Source organism: Crinia signifera, chromosome 6 (genome assembly GCF_055691185.1).
Source record: "Crinia signifera chromosome 6, ASM5569118v1, whole genome shotgun sequence".
In the NCBI taxonomy this organism is placed as follows: Eukaryota; Metazoa; Chordata; class Amphibia; order Anura; family Myobatrachidae; genus Crinia; species Crinia signifera.
This window is the reverse complement of record NC_139222.1, coordinates 258,023,602-258,042,401: the sequence shown is the minus strand read 5'-3', so window position 1 is coordinate 258,042,401 and position 18,800 is coordinate 258,023,602. Positions and strand designations below refer to the sequence as shown.

General features: G+C 47.6%; 1 protein-coding gene across 1 annotated transcript in view; it reads right to left on the bottom strand.

Annotated features, from left to right (window-relative positions):
- Positions 1 to 11,764: 11,764 nt before the first annotated feature.
- Positions 11,765 to 18,800, bottom strand: part of LOC146009248 (alpha-2-macroglobulin-like) — a 108,384-nt gene continuing 101,348 nt past the window's right edge. The window contains exons 32-36 of the mRNA XM_083149415.1: positions 17,807 to 17,897; positions 14,739 to 14,807; positions 13,259 to 13,361; positions 13,054 to 13,095; positions 11,765 to 11,915 (exon numbers count right to left, since the gene is read on the bottom strand). Coding sequence (XP_083005541.1) covers positions 11,890 to 11,915; positions 13,054 to 13,095; positions 13,259 to 13,361; positions 14,739 to 14,807; positions 17,807 to 17,897 — 331 coding nt within the window. The 3' untranslated portion in view covers positions 11,765 to 11,889. The remainder of the gene's footprint in view (positions 11,916 to 13,053; positions 13,096 to 13,258; positions 13,362 to 14,738; positions 14,808 to 17,806; positions 17,898 to 18,800) is intronic.

Below are 18,800 nucleotides of genomic sequence, written 5' to 3'. Positions count from 1 at the left end.
CCTTTCCAGTTGGGGGTCACTTGTTTGATGCCCATGAAGGTCATGAGTGATGGGTCCATGTTGTGTTTAGCTTTAAAGTGCTGTGATACACTGTGCTGTTCGTATCCGATTTTAATATTGCGTATGTGTTCGTAGATACGATTTTTGAGTGGTCTAATGGTTCTACCTATATACTGAGTGCCACAATCATATATATAATCCCCTTGGTATGGCAAGTTATCTCTTCTTTGACTTTGTAAGTATGGCCTGTGGTGTTTGAGGTGAAGCTGTTTTTGGTTTTGCCCCCCCCTGTTTGTGACTCTACAACCAATACATGTACCGCAATGGTGAAACCCTGGGTTATGTGTGCTGCCATCTATTTTTCTCTGTGTTTTCTGTGCTGGGGGATGTGGTTGCATACTAATTGTTTTTTTATATCTGGGGCTTTTCTGTAAACTACTTTTGGTTGTGGTGGTAAAATGTCTGCCAAGGTGTCATCCTCCAGGAGGATGTGCCAATGTTTTTCGACTATATGTTTAATCTGGTTTGCTGAGTTGTTGTATTGTGTCACAAAGTATGGTCCGTCAGTGTTTCCTTTGATGTTTCTCTCTGTTTTCTTGTTTGTGAGTAGAGTTTCTCTCTCTGTTTGTTGTATTCGGTCATATGCGTCGTCAACTATTTTAGTGTTGTAGTTTTTCTCTTTAAATTTTTATTTGAGGTCTTGTGCTTGTATTTGGTATTCTTTTGTTGTGGTACAATTCCTCCTAATTCTGGTGAATTGGCTTAGTGGGATGCTTTTGATCCAGTTGGGGTGGTGACTACTGGTGGATAGGATATAACTGTTTATATCAACAGGTTTGTGAAATGTGCGGGTGGTGAGTTGGTTATTGTCTATGTAGATTTCTAAGTCTAAAAATTCTACTTTTTCTGTGCTGTAGTTGGTGGTAAATTTGAGATTGCAGTTATTGGAATTAATGTGTGTTAGAAATTGTGTCAATGTTGATTCGGATCCTTCCCAAATAAACAGGACATCGTCTATATATCTCCGCCAGAGGACAAGGTTCGCTCCAAAGCCATGCCCATCCCATATGTTCTATCTCTCCCAGTTGCTCATGAAGAGATTGGCATAGCTTGGGGCGAACCTTGTCCCCATGGCGGTACCTGTTGTCTGTAAGTAAAATTGATCTTGAAACCAGGTGTAGTTGTGTTCCAAAATATACTGAATTGAGTCTAGAATAAAGGTGGCCTGTGTTGGGTGCATGTCCGGGTCTGTCTCTAGGTAGTGTTTGATGCTGTCTAGCCCTTGTTGGTGATTAATGACTGTGTATAGTGACATGACGTCACTGGTCCCTATTAGCATCCCCTCTTTCCATTGGATGCCTTGTAGTGTCTGTAATGTGTGGGTAGTGTCTCTGAGAAAGGATTTTTGTATGGTGACATATTTTTGCAGGAACTGATCTATGTAACGTGATAAATTTGATGAAATTGAGTCTATACCAGAAATGATCGGTCTTCCTGGTGGGTTTGTTGTGTCTTTGTGTACTTTTGGTAACTGGTAAAAAACAGGTATTACAGGGTTTTTTGGAGATATATATTTGTGTTGCTGTCTGTTGAGGATGCCCAAGTCTAAACCTTTGTCAAGGTGTTTTTGTAGTGTTTCTTTGAAATGCTTGGTGGGGTCCCCTTTTAGAATCCTATAAGTGGTAGTGTCCCCAAGTAGTCTCAGGCTTTCTGTAATGTATTTGTGTTTGTCTAGGACCACCAACCCACCCCCTTTATCCGCTGGTTTGATTATGAAACTGTCGTTATTTCTGATTTTTGTAAGTGAGTCTTTTTCTGCTTTTGTCATGTTATGTTTCTTGATGTTGTGTTTATTGTTTATCCTCTCCATGTCTTTGATTACTAGGTCTTCAAATGTGTTGATGAAATGTCCTCTACTGTATGTCGGATTAAATGTGGACGGTTTTTTAAACCAGTGTGTTTGAAATTGTCCGTTGTTTGTTTTGGGAGGTATTGTATTTGTTCTCTGGCAAAATATTTTTTCAGGGTGATTTTTCGTGTGAATGATTTTATATCCAGGTATGTCTCAAATTTGTTCATGGTATGAGTGGGTGTGAACTTGAGGCCTTTCTGGAGGGCTGATATCGATGATGTTTCTAGTTCTATGAAACTTAGGTTGAAAATACCTCCTTTCTTGTCTATGTGAGGGTTGATTGTTGTGTTTAGGTCTGGTCCTGTGTCCCTAATGTTCTCTATAGCTTCAATGTTTGGGTCTGTTCTGTATATGGAGGTTACTGCTCAGTTAGGAGCTCACCAGCCATCTGCTGGACATTAGTTAGTTCTCCCCGCACTCAGTCCAGTGCAGCCTTCCTGGCCTTTGGCAGTTCCCGCCTGCTTTACCTTCAGTTGTAGTATCCTGTCTGCTTCAGTCTGTCCCAGCCTGCTCTTTACCATACTGAGCTGCTGGATGATTCACGGTCCTGCTGTGCCAGTTACAGGTCATGTAAGTGCTCCAGTGGAGCCTGGTTTTGTTCCTTGTTTATTTATAAAGTCCTGGCAAGCTGCCATATTCTTTCTCTGCACTAGTGCCTGTCTGCACCAGGGAATTCTTCCCTGTGGTGGTTCCCTGTCTCTTCAGTTGGTTCCTGGTCTTGTGGGTACCCCTGCTAGGGGCCTGGTTTATTTAATTATTTCTGGTTGCTCTCCTGAGCATATTATTATTTACCTGCCCTCTGCTTGGTGTGCATGGGTGTCCTTTCAGCAGAACGCTGTATCATTTGCTTTTGCTTGGGTACTAACTTCCGGTGCCTTATTCTATGTTCAGTGTTCCGTGCGTTTTGTTCGTGGTGTACCTTTGGTGTGGTGTATTTACTCTTGTGTATGCGACGTGGTCGCTGGTGGTTGGCGACTAGATCGCTGGCACGGGTATGTGTGTTAGTTAGTTTGGGCAAGTTGCCCTCTTTTTTATTTTTCCAGTCAGGTCCAGACATCTTTGAAGAAAGCAAATGCAGAACTCAGTCGGAAGTGAGAGGAGCCTCCAGGAACGCTGAAAGAAGCCATACCATACAGCAGGATGGTAAGTGCGCACAGAGATAGCAAGATCTCACTGGAGCAGTGGAAACATGCAGCTTACTCTGGAAACATCATTATACTGGCAAATTCCCCTGTCTCAACCCACTGTACTTATAGGGAGAGCTGCACAGGGATTGGTTAGAGTCTGCGATGTCAGAAACAGGACGTCTGTGATTGGCTGGAAACGATCATATTACTGAATCCAAGATGGCCATGCCTATACCATGGGAATGGAAGGAACTTCGGTTTGAATGCGGCGTGGCTGTGGCCTGTGGTAATGGCGGAAGGCAGCGCTGAGTATCACAGGGTGAGACAGCCACAGCAGAGTCAGGAGAGAGCACTACAGTAGGGTGGTGAGCGCTACATTATGGAGCACCAACACAAAGACCAGAAATCAGATTGTAAGCAGCATGTGTATCTGGATTCACCCTCCTGGGTGTGCAGCGCAGAGCAAGCCTGGAGAGACACTTGTGAGGTAGGTGGCATGGATGGCATGCATTATGTTGACAGGGTGAAAAGCTCAATAGGTAAAAGGTAGACAGTGCTTATGGTCGACATGGTCATCATGACAGCGGTCGACAACACAAGTTTTCAGTTCTTTGTATGTTTTTTCCAACTTGTGCTTGATTTACTATCCACTGGGACTACGATTTGGAATAGCAACTTGTGACGAGCCCAGCAGGCCACACTGCCCGGAGCACGGTGAGCAAAGTGAGCCCCCAAGTGAGCACACTTACACTAATTGTGCTTAGCAGTTATGGGAAGTGCAGCTCTGAACTGGGCATCATTGTGATTGTTAGGAACCAGGATTGATGGTTCAGTTCTGTTTTGTGTTTGCCCAAAGACCCTCCAGTGGTGGGTCTGTGCCATTACAGCTCTATATTCTGTGAGCTTAATTTATTCACAGGCCTGCGAGGTAAGGAGCTCATTAGTACAGCTTGGGAGCTGCCTGGATCTCTCCCAGGTGTAATTAATCACTTGAGCCCTTCATAAGGCATTGACTCCTGCAATGTTCTGCCAGTGATAGCTTCTAGCCTCCAGTAACCAGCTTCAGTTCCTTTGTCCTAGCTTCCTGTTTCAGGTAGCTGCTAGTTCATTTTTCCTGTTGGCCTCTGTCGGGTTACTGCTCAGTTAGGAGCTCACCAGCCTTCTGTTGGACATTAGTTATTTCTCCCTGCACTCAGTCCAGTGCAGCCTTCCTGGCCTTTGGCAGTTCCATCCTGCTTTACCTTCAGTTGTAGTATCCTGTCTGTCTGTTCCAGTCTGTCCCAGCCTGCTCTTTACCATCCTGAGCTGATGGATGATTCATGGTCCTGCTGTGCCAGTTTCAGGTCATGTAAGTGCTCCAGTGGAGCCTGGTTTTGTTCCTTGTTTATTTATAAAGTCCTGGCAAGCTGCCATATTCCTTCTCTGCACTAGTGCCTGTCTGCACCAGGGTCTTGTAGGTACCCCTGCTAGGGGCCTGGTTTATTTCATTATTTCTGGTTGCTCTCCTGTGCATATTATTATTTACCTGCCCTCTGCTTGGTGTGCAAGGGTGTCCTTTCAGCAGTATGCTGTATCATTTGCTTTTGCTTGGGTACTAACTTCCGGTGCCTTATTCTATGTTCAGTGTTCTGTGCGTATTTGTTTGTGGTGTGCCTTTGGTGTGGTGTATTTAATCTTGTGTATGCGACGTGGTCGCTGGTGGTTGGCGACTAGATCGCTGGCGCGGGTAGGCGCGTTAGGTAGGTTGGGCAAGTTGCCCTCTTTTTTTAATTTTTCCTGTCAGGTCCTTTAGTCAGTTCTCCTTTTGGCTGTACCCTTGGGGGGTCGCTGACTCTTTGTCCCCACATAACACCTGGTTGCACCGGAGCTGTAGCGGGGCTGACTCGCTACTTCAAACGTGGCAACTACAGGCGAAGCCTAGCAGCCACAAGAGTCAGTCACCTCACCTTGGGGGTCAACAGAGTCAGTGTAGGACTTTGCCGTGGCTGTCCTAAACAGCAGTCCCGGCTGTGGGTGCACACCCGAAACCATAACAGTAATGCACAGACTGTGGGGTGCCTGCCAGGAGCATCCACAGGTGGTTCTGCAGCTGTGATCCTAGGCATCCTGTTATCCAGAAGTAAGGGCCAATGGTCAGCAACAATGTCATCCACAGAGCCCTTATTCTCTGTGTGACAGTGCCGGCCGCACATCCCGAGCTACAGCCTTGGGAAAGTGGATAGCTATACCAATAGGAGATAGAAGGATGGAATGGTAGCTAGTAATGTGCAGAGAGAGTATTGCTGGGTACAGCAGTAAAGTGTGAGAACAATATAGTGCATGCACACTGACAATATCATTTATGATATCGGTCAGTGACGTCTCTTGCCCCCCCCCCCACACTGATCTGTACATGCAGTCACAGAGGATATTTTCAGATTTAGCTGCATGTACAAATGACAGGGGTGTTGGTAACTACCCACAGCTTTACGCATTGCTAAATATGGATGATCATGTACCGCTGATGGGTCCGAATCCAACTCATCTTCTGGTCTGCCCATTTGACCTATGACTCAATGTGCAGGGGAATGTCACATATGATGCCTATCACGCCCATTAAGGTCGGTCAAAAAAAAGATTGAAGATTACTTACAGTATATGCACTAAACCATGGAAAACAGAATCTCCTGTTTCCTCTATGTATACCTACCTACTGTAGGTAAGTTACCTACTCTCCAGGAAGGGCCAGGAGACTACTGCATCCCATGTCACACTGAAGTTGTAGGGAATAATACTGGGACTTGGGAGTCTGTAAGGAGTGGACAGGGCCATACCCTCCTTACCACAAACTAGCAATTTACACAATATGGGCAGGGCCTAGTGAGACAGCCTAGCCCCTCCCCCCAGGGTGGTCACTTGTATCTCCACTCTGGGATTCTCATGGACAGTATAAAAAAAAAACAATCAGCAAATCTGCCTTTAGGAAAAGCAAAATGACTGAGGTAAAAAATGAATAGTTAGTGTATGCAAAACAAACAATACAATTTATATTTTTATATTTACATGTAGGTAGATTAAAGGAGATAAGTTCCCGTACAAAAATTATAAACTCTCCTACTCAGTGCCATGGAGACAGCATTGTAGGCCCATGGCAAAGCAATGCGCTGGGGCCCCTACCCACCCATTCATGGGAATATGTTTTGGTACTTGTGTATTATAGCGGCGCCCCCGATTCCCAGCGCGCGATGTTTTAATCGCATCGCATGCCATGCACCCGATGGCATGCGATGCGATGCAACGCGATTTTTGCCCCCTATACGATGAAAGATTGTATAAGCACCCTAAAGGGTGCTTTTAAGCACCGTAATGGGTGCTTACAATGTTAAATGCACCCCCACGCCACCCCACCCACTATAAACGTGAACCCGAAGCGTGGCGAGCGGCGGCGGTACGCGTCCTCCGACCTTTTCATACCCCCACTATCCACGTCGGCGTGGAGTTGAGAATAGAAAGTGTGGTGAGCGCAGCGAGCCACCGAGCCCGAAGCGTGGTGAGCGGACGCGGATACCTTCACAGGTATCGGAGTCCCCTCGCGGCCTTCACAGGTATCCGCGTCCGCTCGCCACGCTTCGGGCTCGGTGGTTCGCTGCGCTCGCCACACTTTCTATTCTCAACTCCACGCCGACGTGGATAGTCGGGGTATGAAAAGGTCGGAGGACGTGTACCGCCGCCCCTTGCGGGCTCGCTGCGCTCGCCACGCTTTGGGTTCACGTTTATAGTGGGGGGGGGGGGTGGCGGGGGGGTGCATTTAACATTGTAAGCACCCATTAGGGTGCTTATACAATGTTTAACCGCATCGCATCGCATTGTATGCCATATACAATGTCATACAATTTTAAAATTGTATGGCATTGTACAATATCATGTCGCATCGCATACCATCGTATGCCTTATGGTATGCGATGCGATGGGCGCCGCCAAAATACACAAGTACCTATGTTTTTGTTTAAAAAATCCTAGGTTACTCCTCCTGCAGTCCCACGATGTCTCAGCACATGTTTGTGTAGGGTGAATGACTATTAGAACTTCAATACAAAGAACAAAATGACAGTTGGTACGTGGCGCAGTGCTGCCTTAGATCACAATTCCTGAAGATACACCTTTACTTCAGAACATAGAATTTGAAAGAAAATTGGGATATAGAATCATTGGCGCAATAAAGAATACTTAAAGTTTTTATGTTCAGACTCCTCCTTTTGTGAGATGAAGTTGTTCTCAGACGAGTAAGGATCACCGGATCATGATGTTTCATGCAAAATGAATATAGAAATACAAATTAAATTTCTGTGTGCGTGTGTTTTATTATAAACACTCTAATGAGTGGTGCTTTAGTGTAAGTTGGGTCCCGCTGAGCATACCGAAACTCACAAGGGTTTTTAATGGTATCCCTCCTATAAAGGTTTCTTTTGCACTATCCTGGGGGACTCAACTTCTCAACGTGAATGCTCCTTTTTCGTATTTGTGAGATGATGAGAATATTTTCATTTGTGCTCGGCAAAGAAAATAAGTGGTGTCTGAGATTTACAGTATAACAATTTTGACAGCGTACCTCACTTACATATATGATAAGTGAAAAACATATGTAAAGGTTTCTTTTGTTGATTGAAAGAAAAGCGTACCCCTACTCATGGAGTCATGTGGGGTTTTCAAACCTATGAAAACCCCACATGAGAGCAAACTCTGCCCGGTGCGAGCAGTGCCCCCTCCCCCCCCCCCCCTTGAATGCAAGACCCCCCCGCACAGTGTTGCGAATGGATGAGTTGCATGATCTTTCATTCACAGGTGTGTGTGTGCATTTATTTATTTACAGTTTCTTATAAAGCGCAGCAGATTCCTTTGCACTTTACAATAGTAGACAGTGATAAAACAAACTGGGTAACAACAGACAGACTTGGAGGTAGGAGGGCCCTGCTGCAAGCTTACAATCTATAGGGATATTGGAGAGAAACACAAGGACAGGCACCAGTAATAGCATAGCAGTCCCACCAAGTTACAAGTCCAGAAGGGAAGCTATATAATACATAAGTGCCTCAGAGGGTAATGTGTGTAGGACTTAACTATGATAGGCTTGCCTGAAGAGGTGAGTTTTCAGGGAACGCTTGAAAGTTTGGAGGCTAGTGGAGAGTCATATTGTGCGTGGAAGGGCATTCCATAGGGTGGGAGCAGCCCGATGAAAGTCCTGTAATAGTGAATGGGAGCTAGTGATCCGTGCAGAAGAGAGATGCAGACAGGGCCGGCGCCACCACTAGGCAGCATTAGAGCATTAGGCATTTGCCTAGGGCGCCGGCCACTGAAGGGCGGTACGGTGCAGCAGAAGAGGGCAGCGGCAAAGAAGAAGAAAGGACCTGGGAGCAGGTGAGTGACCCCCGCCACCCCCCCCCCTGGAGCTCGCCTGGTGCCACATCCCCAATCCCCCTCCCCCTGCTGCATCTCCCGCTGACGGCCAGATCACCCCCACCCCGTGGAGCGCAGCGGCGGTAGCTGCATCCCCCAAACCCCCCACCCCCGTGGAGCGCAGTGGCGGTGGTGGCCGCATTGCCGCCAGCCCCTCAGTGGAGCATGTGAGCGCCGGGCAGCGGTGTAGCTAGGCGCCACGGTGCCCGGAGCAAGGGCATGCTTTGCGCCCCCTTCCCCCCCCTCCGGCACCTGGGGCAAACAAGTAATTTGGTGCCCTGCTCTCTCTCTCTATGCTCCCTACCCCCCTCCCCCCCCCCCACACACCACACACATTCAAAAAAAACCCACTGTTAACAGCTCTTAATAGATCATGTTTGGAAATAAAGCTTGCCCATAAAACTACATATGGTGCAACATTCCCAGGACACTGCATATGCTGGGACATGTAGTTCTTCATGTTAAAACACACATATATGAACACTGCCACCCCTATTTGAAAGGTGACTCTCATACAAATGTAAAATAAATATCCACTCATGTTATGGCTCCATCTCCTCCCCCCACCCCCCCGTGCAATCGTGTGGGGGGCGCCATTAGGAGGTGCCTGTGCACCACTGGCCCCCCCCTGTGCGCATGCCTATGTACTAACTACTGCTGCCGTGGAAAGTGTCCTCCAGATTTTTGCATACCTTACCGCCTCCCCACTGCCCGCGCTGGCCGTCTGCAGGTCCTCTATATTCAAGGCAGTGTCTCTGCTACCGCCTCCTCTCCGCAGCGTGCCAGTCTGCTGCTGCCGTGCGCGATGTGACATGACTAGCGCACAAGAGGGGTCTAGTCCATGTCAAGCGCCGGGCCAAAGTGCGCATGTCTGGACGGAGTTCAGGATGCGGCCCACACGCTACATGGCAGCAGCAGACTGGTACGCTGCGGAGAGGAGGCGGTAGTAGCAGAGACGCTGCCATGACTATAGAGGACCTGCAGACAGTCAGCACGGGTGGGGAGGGGGCAGTAAGTTATGCAAATGATCGCGGAGAAGGACACTTTCCGCGGCAGCAGAAGTTACTAAATCTCGACTTAGGCTTTCCACAGCAGGGGGCGCCCTGCAAACAGTTTGCGCCCGGAGCACAAGCTCCGCCGGAGCCACCCTAGCTACGCCTCTGGCGCCGGGGCACCCCCCCCTCAACAGTACACATTTTCCAGGTCACCCAGCAGGTGCACAGATTATTCAGGCACATTTTCAAATATCCACAGGTGGAGCTCATTATTTCACTGATTCTGTGTGGAGACCTGCAAAACGTGCAGCTGCTAGCCTTATGGATAAGCACTAGAGGGGATTGTTAGGTCAGGCTGCAGGCGGGAGGTGGGGTTAGGTGATTGTACGGGGGTTAGGACCAGGGTTTGGAACCACTGACCTAGACTGTCTGTGTGTGTTTATATGTGTGGTAGGGAATATAGATTGTAAGCTCCACTGGGGCAGGGACTGATGTGAATGTTTAACTATACTCTGTAAAGCGCTGTGGAATCTGTATGCTGTTAATAAATAAATAAATATACAGCTGGATAAATGATCCCTGTGTGAGTATATTAGATGTTACCGCTGACTGCTGTTGGCACAAAATGAAGCATCAGCAAGGGCGTAACTACCATAGATGCAAGGCGTGCAGCTGCTATGGGCTGAAGAGGGCCCATCTTTACTGTCTAAGTAATATGTTTTACATTAATTTATCACCATCAGTTACTAAATAGGGGGCCCTTACAAACTTTTGCTATGGGCCTACGAATATCTAGTTAGTTCACTGAGCATCAGATTGTGTCCAATTTAGAACAGTATAACCATCTGATCAGAGGCGTAGCTAGGGTGGAGCTGGTGGAGCACAAGCTCCAGGCGCCGGAACCTCACCTGGCGCCGGAGCTGTGCTCTCTGCTGCCGGCTCTCCCGCCCTGCTCGCCTGCTTCCTGCTGTGCCCGGCATCAGAGACAGCATGCACCGTGCGACCCGCTAGCCTCCTGCTGACGCCCGCCCGCACACCCGCTAGCTTCCTCCTGCTGGCGGCTGGCGCCCGCCCGCTGTACCCACCAGCTAGCTTTCTCCTCCTGCCGCCCAAGATGCCGACCACCAACCCCGCTAGCTTACTCCTGCCAGCCGGCACCCCCTGCCCTCACGCTAGCTTACTCCTGCCGCCTGCACGCCCACCCACATGCTAGGAGTTTTCTCCTGCTACAATGCAGCCGCTAGCCTTATGAGTCCTGCTGTCGCCCGCCCATTGCTGGCTGCCTTCTGCTACCACCCAGCGAATGGCTTCATGCTGTTGCCCGGTCTTTATGTGTATGAATGTGGGGGGGCATTCAGTTTGCCTAGGGTGCTGACAAACCTGGCACCAGCCCTGGCAATGAGCAAGGTCAGTCCCCTTAGCAACGTGCAAGGTCAGTCCCCTTGGCAACGAGCAATTTCAGTCCCCCTTGGCAACGAGCAATTTCAGTCCCCCTTGGCAACGAGCATGAAGCCCCTTTGGCATCGAGCATGAAGCCCCTGGCATCAAGCATGAAGTTCCTAGCAATGAGCATGTAGGTAAGTGGCACTTATGTGTCAAATGTGTAATGGGCATTACGGTTTGTTATATAGTATGCAATGGGCATCATGTGGGGCTTTATGTGTAATTGGTATTACAAAGTTTGCTAAAATGTGCAATGGGCATTACGGTGTGTGGTATAATGTTAGGCTGTGCCCCCATTTTGCCGCGCAAGAGCCCCACCTACTACAAATTGGGAGGCGCGAAACATGACCTTGCTCCGGGCACCGCGGCACCTAGCTACACCACTGCACCTTATTACATTATTACAGTCCACGGGATTATCAGCTTATAAAATGGAAACCTGGGTTCTACTTAATAATTTAAACGGGAATACATACAGATGGCTGGCAGTTGGCAGTTGGGATTCATACTTATCAATAGTATGAATATTTTTACTATAGAAGTTACTTTAGTCCATATAAATCATTGTATAATATTGTTTGTGTAATTGCTGCCAGATGTATCAGTCCAGTACACTGCGCCGTCTCCTGTAATTCCCGTTACATGTGAGATGTGCGCTGCGCACAAAACAACAACCACAGTCATTTATGTGTGTATCGTCATGGGCTACAAGCAGAAATCTGCGAGAGATACATCCTGACGTTCCTGAGTCCTGCCCACGTCATTGAACGAACCACTGTGTAAGTAACATGGAGAACATGATCTGTTAATAGTACCACGTGCAGCCAGCAGACAAATGAACACAATCAGAGCAATTTGTTAGAAAATATTTATTGTTTCTCCATTCATTTACTCTGTACTGTATTATGTAATGGGCAGCTTTCTCTGCTGTGTTGCTGGTATTCATAGGTAGAACAGTCAGGCAGATAGTTTTCAGTTGTTATCGTGAATTGCCGACGTTCTCATCTGCAAACCAGCAAAAATAGAATAGGGTCAAAAAGATTGTGTTCAGATGAGTCCCCCCCAATCACCACACACACACACACACACACACACACTCAGACACACACAGACACACACACACAGAGACACACACACACACGTCGGTAATTGTATAGGGGTTAGTATAAGCACTAGCATGGATTGTTAGGTCAGGCTGCAGGCAGGGGTTGTGGTTAGGTTAGTGTACGAGGGTTAGGATGAGCACTAGCATGGATTGTTAGGTCAGGCTGCAGGCGGGAGGTGGGTTTAGGTTAGTGTACGTGGGTTAGGATAAGCACTAGCGGGGATTGGTAGGGTCAGGCTGCAGGCGGGAGGTGGGGTTAGGTTAGTGTACGGGGGGTAGGATAAGCACTAGCCGGAATTGGTAGGGTGAGGCTGCAGGCAGGGGGTGGGGTTAGGTGATTGTACGGGGGGAAGGATAAGCACTAGCAGGGATTGTTAGGTCAGGCTGCAGGCGGGAGGTGGGTTTAGGTTAGTGTACGTGGGTTAGGATAAGCACTAGCGGGGATTGGTAGGGTCAGGCTGCAGGCGGGAGGTGGGGTTAGGTTAGTGTACGGGGGGTAGGATAAGCACTAGCTGTGGTTGCTAGGGTCAGGCTGCAGGCGGGAGGTGGGGTTAGGTTAGTGTACGGGGGGTAGGATAAGCACTAGCTGGGATTGTTAGGTCAGGCTGCAGGCAGGGGGTGGGGTTAGGTGATTGTACAGGGGTTAGGATAAGCACTAGCGGGGATTGCTACGGTCAGGCTGCAGGCGGGAGGTGGGGTTAGGTTAGTGTACGGGGTTAGGATAAGCACTAGCGGGGATTGGTAGGGTCAGGCTGCAGGCAGGGGGTGGGGTTAGGTGGATAAGCACTAGCGGGGATTGTTAGGTCAGGCTGTGGGGGGAGGATTAGGCTGCTGCAAGGGCAGGTTAAGCCATGTACAAATGGAGCGATTCATCTAAGCGATTTTGACTACATTGTCAAAATCACTTAGAATGTGTCCCTGAATCGCCCCATGTGTACACAGTGGGCGATAGTGATGCCGGCCCCGCAGCGTCGCTATCGCCCAACTCTGCAACTCCAGGTAAATCAGATAAGAGATGCTGTAACATAATGCTCTCACCTGTGCTGCAGGGATGGTTGTATTCTGCAATTGCTTGTTCATCTGGAAGATAATAGTACACAGCTGTCAGTCCCATGTTGTGCTGTATATTACTGAGTAACTACAATCATAGCGGGGAAGGTCTCTTTACATTTGTTATAATTGGTCTGGAGACGGAAAGTGCAGTAACTACAGATTGTAAGATAACCTAATATTTCAATATTACCTGTCTCATAGTAATCATACACCTTCACTGTGGCTGGTTTTAGGTCTTTGACCTCAATTTCCTGCTCCACCATGAAGGAGAGATCCACAGGGGTATGTCCCATCTAAGGAGGGAGAGAGCATATTATAATGATGAAAGGCAGACAGTAAGTTACTGACAGCTGTGACAGACAGGGATGTTAAAACACAGCTTAACCCCTTGAGTGGTTGGTTTTGCTGGTGCAGGACAAACCTACCAGGGCAGGTTTGTCCTGCCCCAGCAAAACCCACCACAAAAAGCTGGAAGCCCCCTCACCTCCGCTCCGGCGTTAGTACCCTGGATCTTCCCTGCTGCCGCTCTCCCCCTGCCTAAGCCGCCTGTCACATTCAGCACTGCTTCCAGTGACGTCGGCGGCAGGCTGGGGGATGTTCGCGGCTGCTCGGGAGGACTGGGGTGCCTGAGCGCTGCCGAGCTGCGCCGACCATACCCGAGCCTGCCGCCGATGTCACTGTAAAATGAGTGACGGGCCGGCTGGCGGGCAGGTCAGGGCAGGGGAACTGAAGAGGTGCTGCGCCAGTGGTGCACACCTGGACACCACTGGCTCACACCTATTCTATATTAGTCGTATGCCTGAAAAATTTTCGGGACAGCCCGCTCAAGGGGTTAAGTATTGTGGGAAATTGGGAAGAAATATAAGATGTTATTGTGTGCAGTGATTGCACACTCAATAATAATAGAGAAAATGACATTGTGTGAATTAGCAAATAACCAGATAGACCAGGTCTCCGACTCCTACCAGCGGGATTGGTCTACATACTGTAGTAGACAACAGCGCATCTAATGAAAGGGAACCCTAAGAAATAAACTTGTGGCTACTACCAGGGCTTAAAGTGGTCCTGGAGAGGTGGTGGAACTCCTTTCCCCTTAAACCCCCCCCTCCCTCATTAGGCAGATCCTAGACCACTGCCAGGGAATTTGTGCCCTACCTGCCATAAAGAGATAATGGTCCAACAAGGAACGGGGGCTGTCACACAATAGTAAAGCCAATTAAAATGACAACACACAGTAGCACAATCATATACACATTACACCGCAAGTACTGTAGTGCCCCTGATTCATATTAAATCACACTGTAATGTTCCTTATACAAATAATGTCTACAGTGTTGCTATTTATACACATCTGTCTCTGTCACTCCAGCAACTCAATGTCCATGTTCCTCAGCAGCTCTCCAGCAGATTCCCCCCCTCTCTGTGTTCCTCCAACCCCCTCTCACCCTTCAGCATGCACAGAGCTTGCTCCTCTTAGTGGCTTTTCTTCACTTATGCGGTGGTGATGGCATGACATCACATACGCCGTGCCAGAAGAAGCCACTGGGAGATGCTTTTCTGTTGGAATTACTGTCCAGGGCTGTGATAGAGGTGGAACTCAGTTCCCCCCTACCATTAAAGGTGGTGGAACTCAGTTCCACCATGTTGCCCCTCACTACCACATATCATACCTCATTCAGATACAAAGTCACCATGTCCGTCTGGATGTCGCTTCTCTGGATTACTTTGTCTTTTTCCATCTAGGAATAGATAACGGCACAGGACTGTATAAGAGGCATTTACTGAAGCACATTGTACTGTAGATGATTCTATTGATATCTACTATATTAAAAAGGCAAACATACTTTAATCAACTTTCCTAATATTTGTGAGGGTTATGGTTAGGGGTGCGGTATATCTCACAGACAATGTTAAAAGGTCAACACCAAAAGGTCGGAATTAAGGTGGCCAATCCTGGGACATATTTTCAATCCCGAATCCTGGGATTAGCCTCCTGAAAGGGGAGAGGGCAGACAGGGTTTGCGGGGACCGGCGAACAGGATGTGCGTGGCTCGGCACTACAGGCATCACAGCCAGAAGCACAGCACAGGGGCTGTCTCAACTTCTCAAGGCTGCAAGTTTCACAGCTGGGAGAAGAGACAGACAGTAGCCGCCTGGCCTGTTCTGCTGCTGCCGCTTCTGCCTGACACAAATGCAGCATGATGGAGTGGACCGGTGGATGAATGCGGAGTGGGCGTGCAGGTGCGTGGCATGACCTCTAACATTTTTTCCAGGCAGCCTCTGAGCTGAGCGCTGCTGATGCTCAGTGCTGCCCAGGAGTAAGGGATTGAAATCCCTGCCAAAAAGGGATCCCTGGATTGAAATCCTGGCCAAAAATGTCCGAAATCCCTGGATCCCGCTGACCCCTTGATTGGCATCCCTAGTTGGTGTCGACATTGACACCATATAAATGGTAAAAAGTTATGTCAATCTTTTGTCAATGTCAACCTTGTGTATTACAACTAGGGGTGCTAATCAAGGGGTCAGTGGGATTCTGGGATTTCGGGCATTTATGGCCGGGATGTATCTCTCTTTCACTGTATCACTCTCCAGGCCTTATTTTACCTCTAGTGACATGGCTAATAAATAAGATTAGGTTTCAATATCTGTTTTACCTTATTTGGGGCCTAAGGAGGTATAGAGTGGTGTAATGTGAGAATAAGATGTCCAATAACACAAGCTACTTATCATTATGCTTTTTTGTTGGTTACTTAATGATGCAATAAAATACAACCAAGATTAAAGTATTTGTGTAATATCACGGCGCCCAAGTTTCTTACGTACAGCACCGTAGGAAAATCGCAACGCATTGCATGGGCCATTGTAACGGCCATGCGATGCAATACAATACGATTTTCCTATGTAATGTATTCAGTGCTCTTTTATTTAAAATGTATAGGGTGTACAATACCATTAGGTATACAATAATGGCATGCAATGAGGTTTTAGGCACCCCCCCACTATCCATGCCACATCGAAGCGTGGCGAGCGCAGCAGAACGCGTCCTCCGACCTTTTCATACCCCTACTATCCACGTTGGTGTGGAGTTGATTTTATATAGCCCGAAGCGTGGCGAGCGCAGGCGGATTACTTTACATGTATTCCGCGTCCGCTCGCCACGCTTCGGGCTCAGTGGCTCTCTGCGCTCGCCACACTATAGAAAATCAATTCCACGCCAACGTGGATAGTAGGGGTATGAAACGGTCGTAGAATGCGTTTCGGCGCAGCTCGCCATGCTTCAGGGTGTCGTGGATAGTAGGGGGGTGCCTAAAACCTCATTGTATGTCATTATTGTATACCTAATGGCATTGTACACCTATACAATATAAATAAAAGAGCACTGCATACATTACATAGGAAAATCGGATCGCATCGTACGGCACTTACAATGGCCCATGCGATGCGATGCAATTTTCCTACGCAGAATAGCCCACTAAGCAAATAGCTTAGTGGGTGCCGTGATAATACCCAAGTACCAAGATTAATGTGGGGTACACACCAGAACGATATGGCCCAAAACGTGCCAATTTAGATACAATCTCGACCGATTGTATGTAAATCAGCCGTGTTTTGGGGCATTTCGCTGCCCTTTTGATGTGATCCCGATCCGATTCACGGCCCCATGGGTCGGTTGGTCTTTTCTGAGATCCTACCTGCTGCAGGTAGGATCTCAGAAACGACCATTGTAGTGGGTGGGGGTTGCGATCGGATCGCAATCACATTAGGGGCATTTTTGCGGCGGGTTGGCAGCGCCGTCAGCTCAAGAGCGGGTCGTACATTCCTTTGACGACCCGCTCACGAGCACCATCGTCCTGGTGTGTATCGGGCATAACTTTGTAATTAGCTGATTGTGTAGCGTCCAAATACAAAGTCAGTGTCATGAAACAATCAACTCACATATCATTAAAATACACTGTTGTGGTTCATCAGGATATATTCAGGGACATATTTATAAAACAATATTTAAGGCATATTACCTCAAAAACACAAAAAAAGGAATGCCCATAAATATTATGCCCCACCCACGTGTATGTATGAGGTCCCCCGTTTTCAAATCCAGCCCCTGAAAGGTTTCTATGGGGGCTGCTAATATGCAGTGTTTACCAAGAACTTGGCCTTGTTAGCTATCGCCCTCTTCAGGTGGCACCTGCCACTGTATCCTGAGGGCTATACTTTGCATTATTTACCAACAGCAATGGCTGCTTGCACGTGTAGTAGTGGCCAGGATCCAAACCGAGGTGTATAATGATAACATTGGCAATTACTTTACTTTTACTTAGCAAAGTGATGGGATCTTCCGAGTCTGAGGATGTGATATACTATAGGGTACATTGTAGTAAAATGTAATGTTTTATTATCTTGATAAGCGGATATTTCATAAAGATGACTCAAAGGGGCCTATCCAGTATCCAGCTTTCTGCTGCTTGCAGTGGTGGATAGTTTACTGTCCCCACGGTCCGTAACATTGTTACTGGAGCAGTGATATTCCCGCAGTCAGTCCAGCTTTGTGTGCATGCATGCCCTGAGGTCTTACATATGGGAGACCACAGGTCACTCACCACGCAGGCAGTACAGGAAGGAGTAGGGCTCTGGGAATCACCACCAGCTCTAAAAGCTTTAAGCTCTACGTTTGTTAAATACTATGTGGGCATATCGGCCCATAATAATGAATATTGCATATGACGTCTCAGTGACTGACCTTCCTAATAGTGCTCTTCACTGGGATCCATCCAGACAGCATCTTCACCTCAATGACAGCCATGTTTGAATTTTCCCGGGACCCTGTGTATCTGCAGGAGCAATAAAAGGACATTATAATCTACATTCAATCTATTTATTCACAACTAACAGTTTTCTCTACTTCCAGAATGCACACCTGAAACATTGATTATGATTGTTGTATTTTACAGTACTTGCTTTGCGCTAACTTATTTAGAAAAATTAAAATGCTGAAAATGTTGCATTTGTGCCGGGCAGTGGCGGCAGTAGAAGAAAACTCCAGGTGGCTACTGTCTGTCTCTTCTCCAACAGCAGGGAGAAATGTCCACTGGTTTTGATTTGGAGACAGATTGAATGTGAGGAACAAAGGACAGTTCAGAGTCGAGGATGACCCCTAGGCAACGAACTTGTGGGGTAGGGTAGATGTCGCATTGTCAACAGTTATGGAGATATAAGGATGGTAACTGTTTTTGGCTGGTGGGAATATAAGTAATTCCGTTTTGGAAATATTGACTTTGAGGTGGCGAGAAGACATCCAAGATTATATGGCAGAGAGACATTCAGAGACTCGGCCCAAAACCACTGGTGACAAGTCTGGGGTTGATTGATAGATTTGTGTATCATCCGCATACAAGTGATACTGAAATCCGAAAGAGCTGATTAGTTTGCCAAGAAAGGAGGTATAGTTTGAGAAAAGCAGAGGACCTAAAACTGAGCCTTGCGGAACTCCAACTGACAGAGGTAGTGAAGAGGAGGTAGAATTAGAAAAGCGAACACTGAACGAGCGATCAGATAGGCAAGATAAGAACCAGGAAAGGACTGTATTATTAAGACCTAGGGAGTGTAGTGTTTGTATGAGAAGAGTGTGATCAACAGTGTCAAACGCAGCAGAAAGATATAGAAGAATAAGTAGTGTGTAATGGCCTTTAGACTTGGCAGTTACCAGATCTTTCACCACTTTAGTCAGTGCTGTC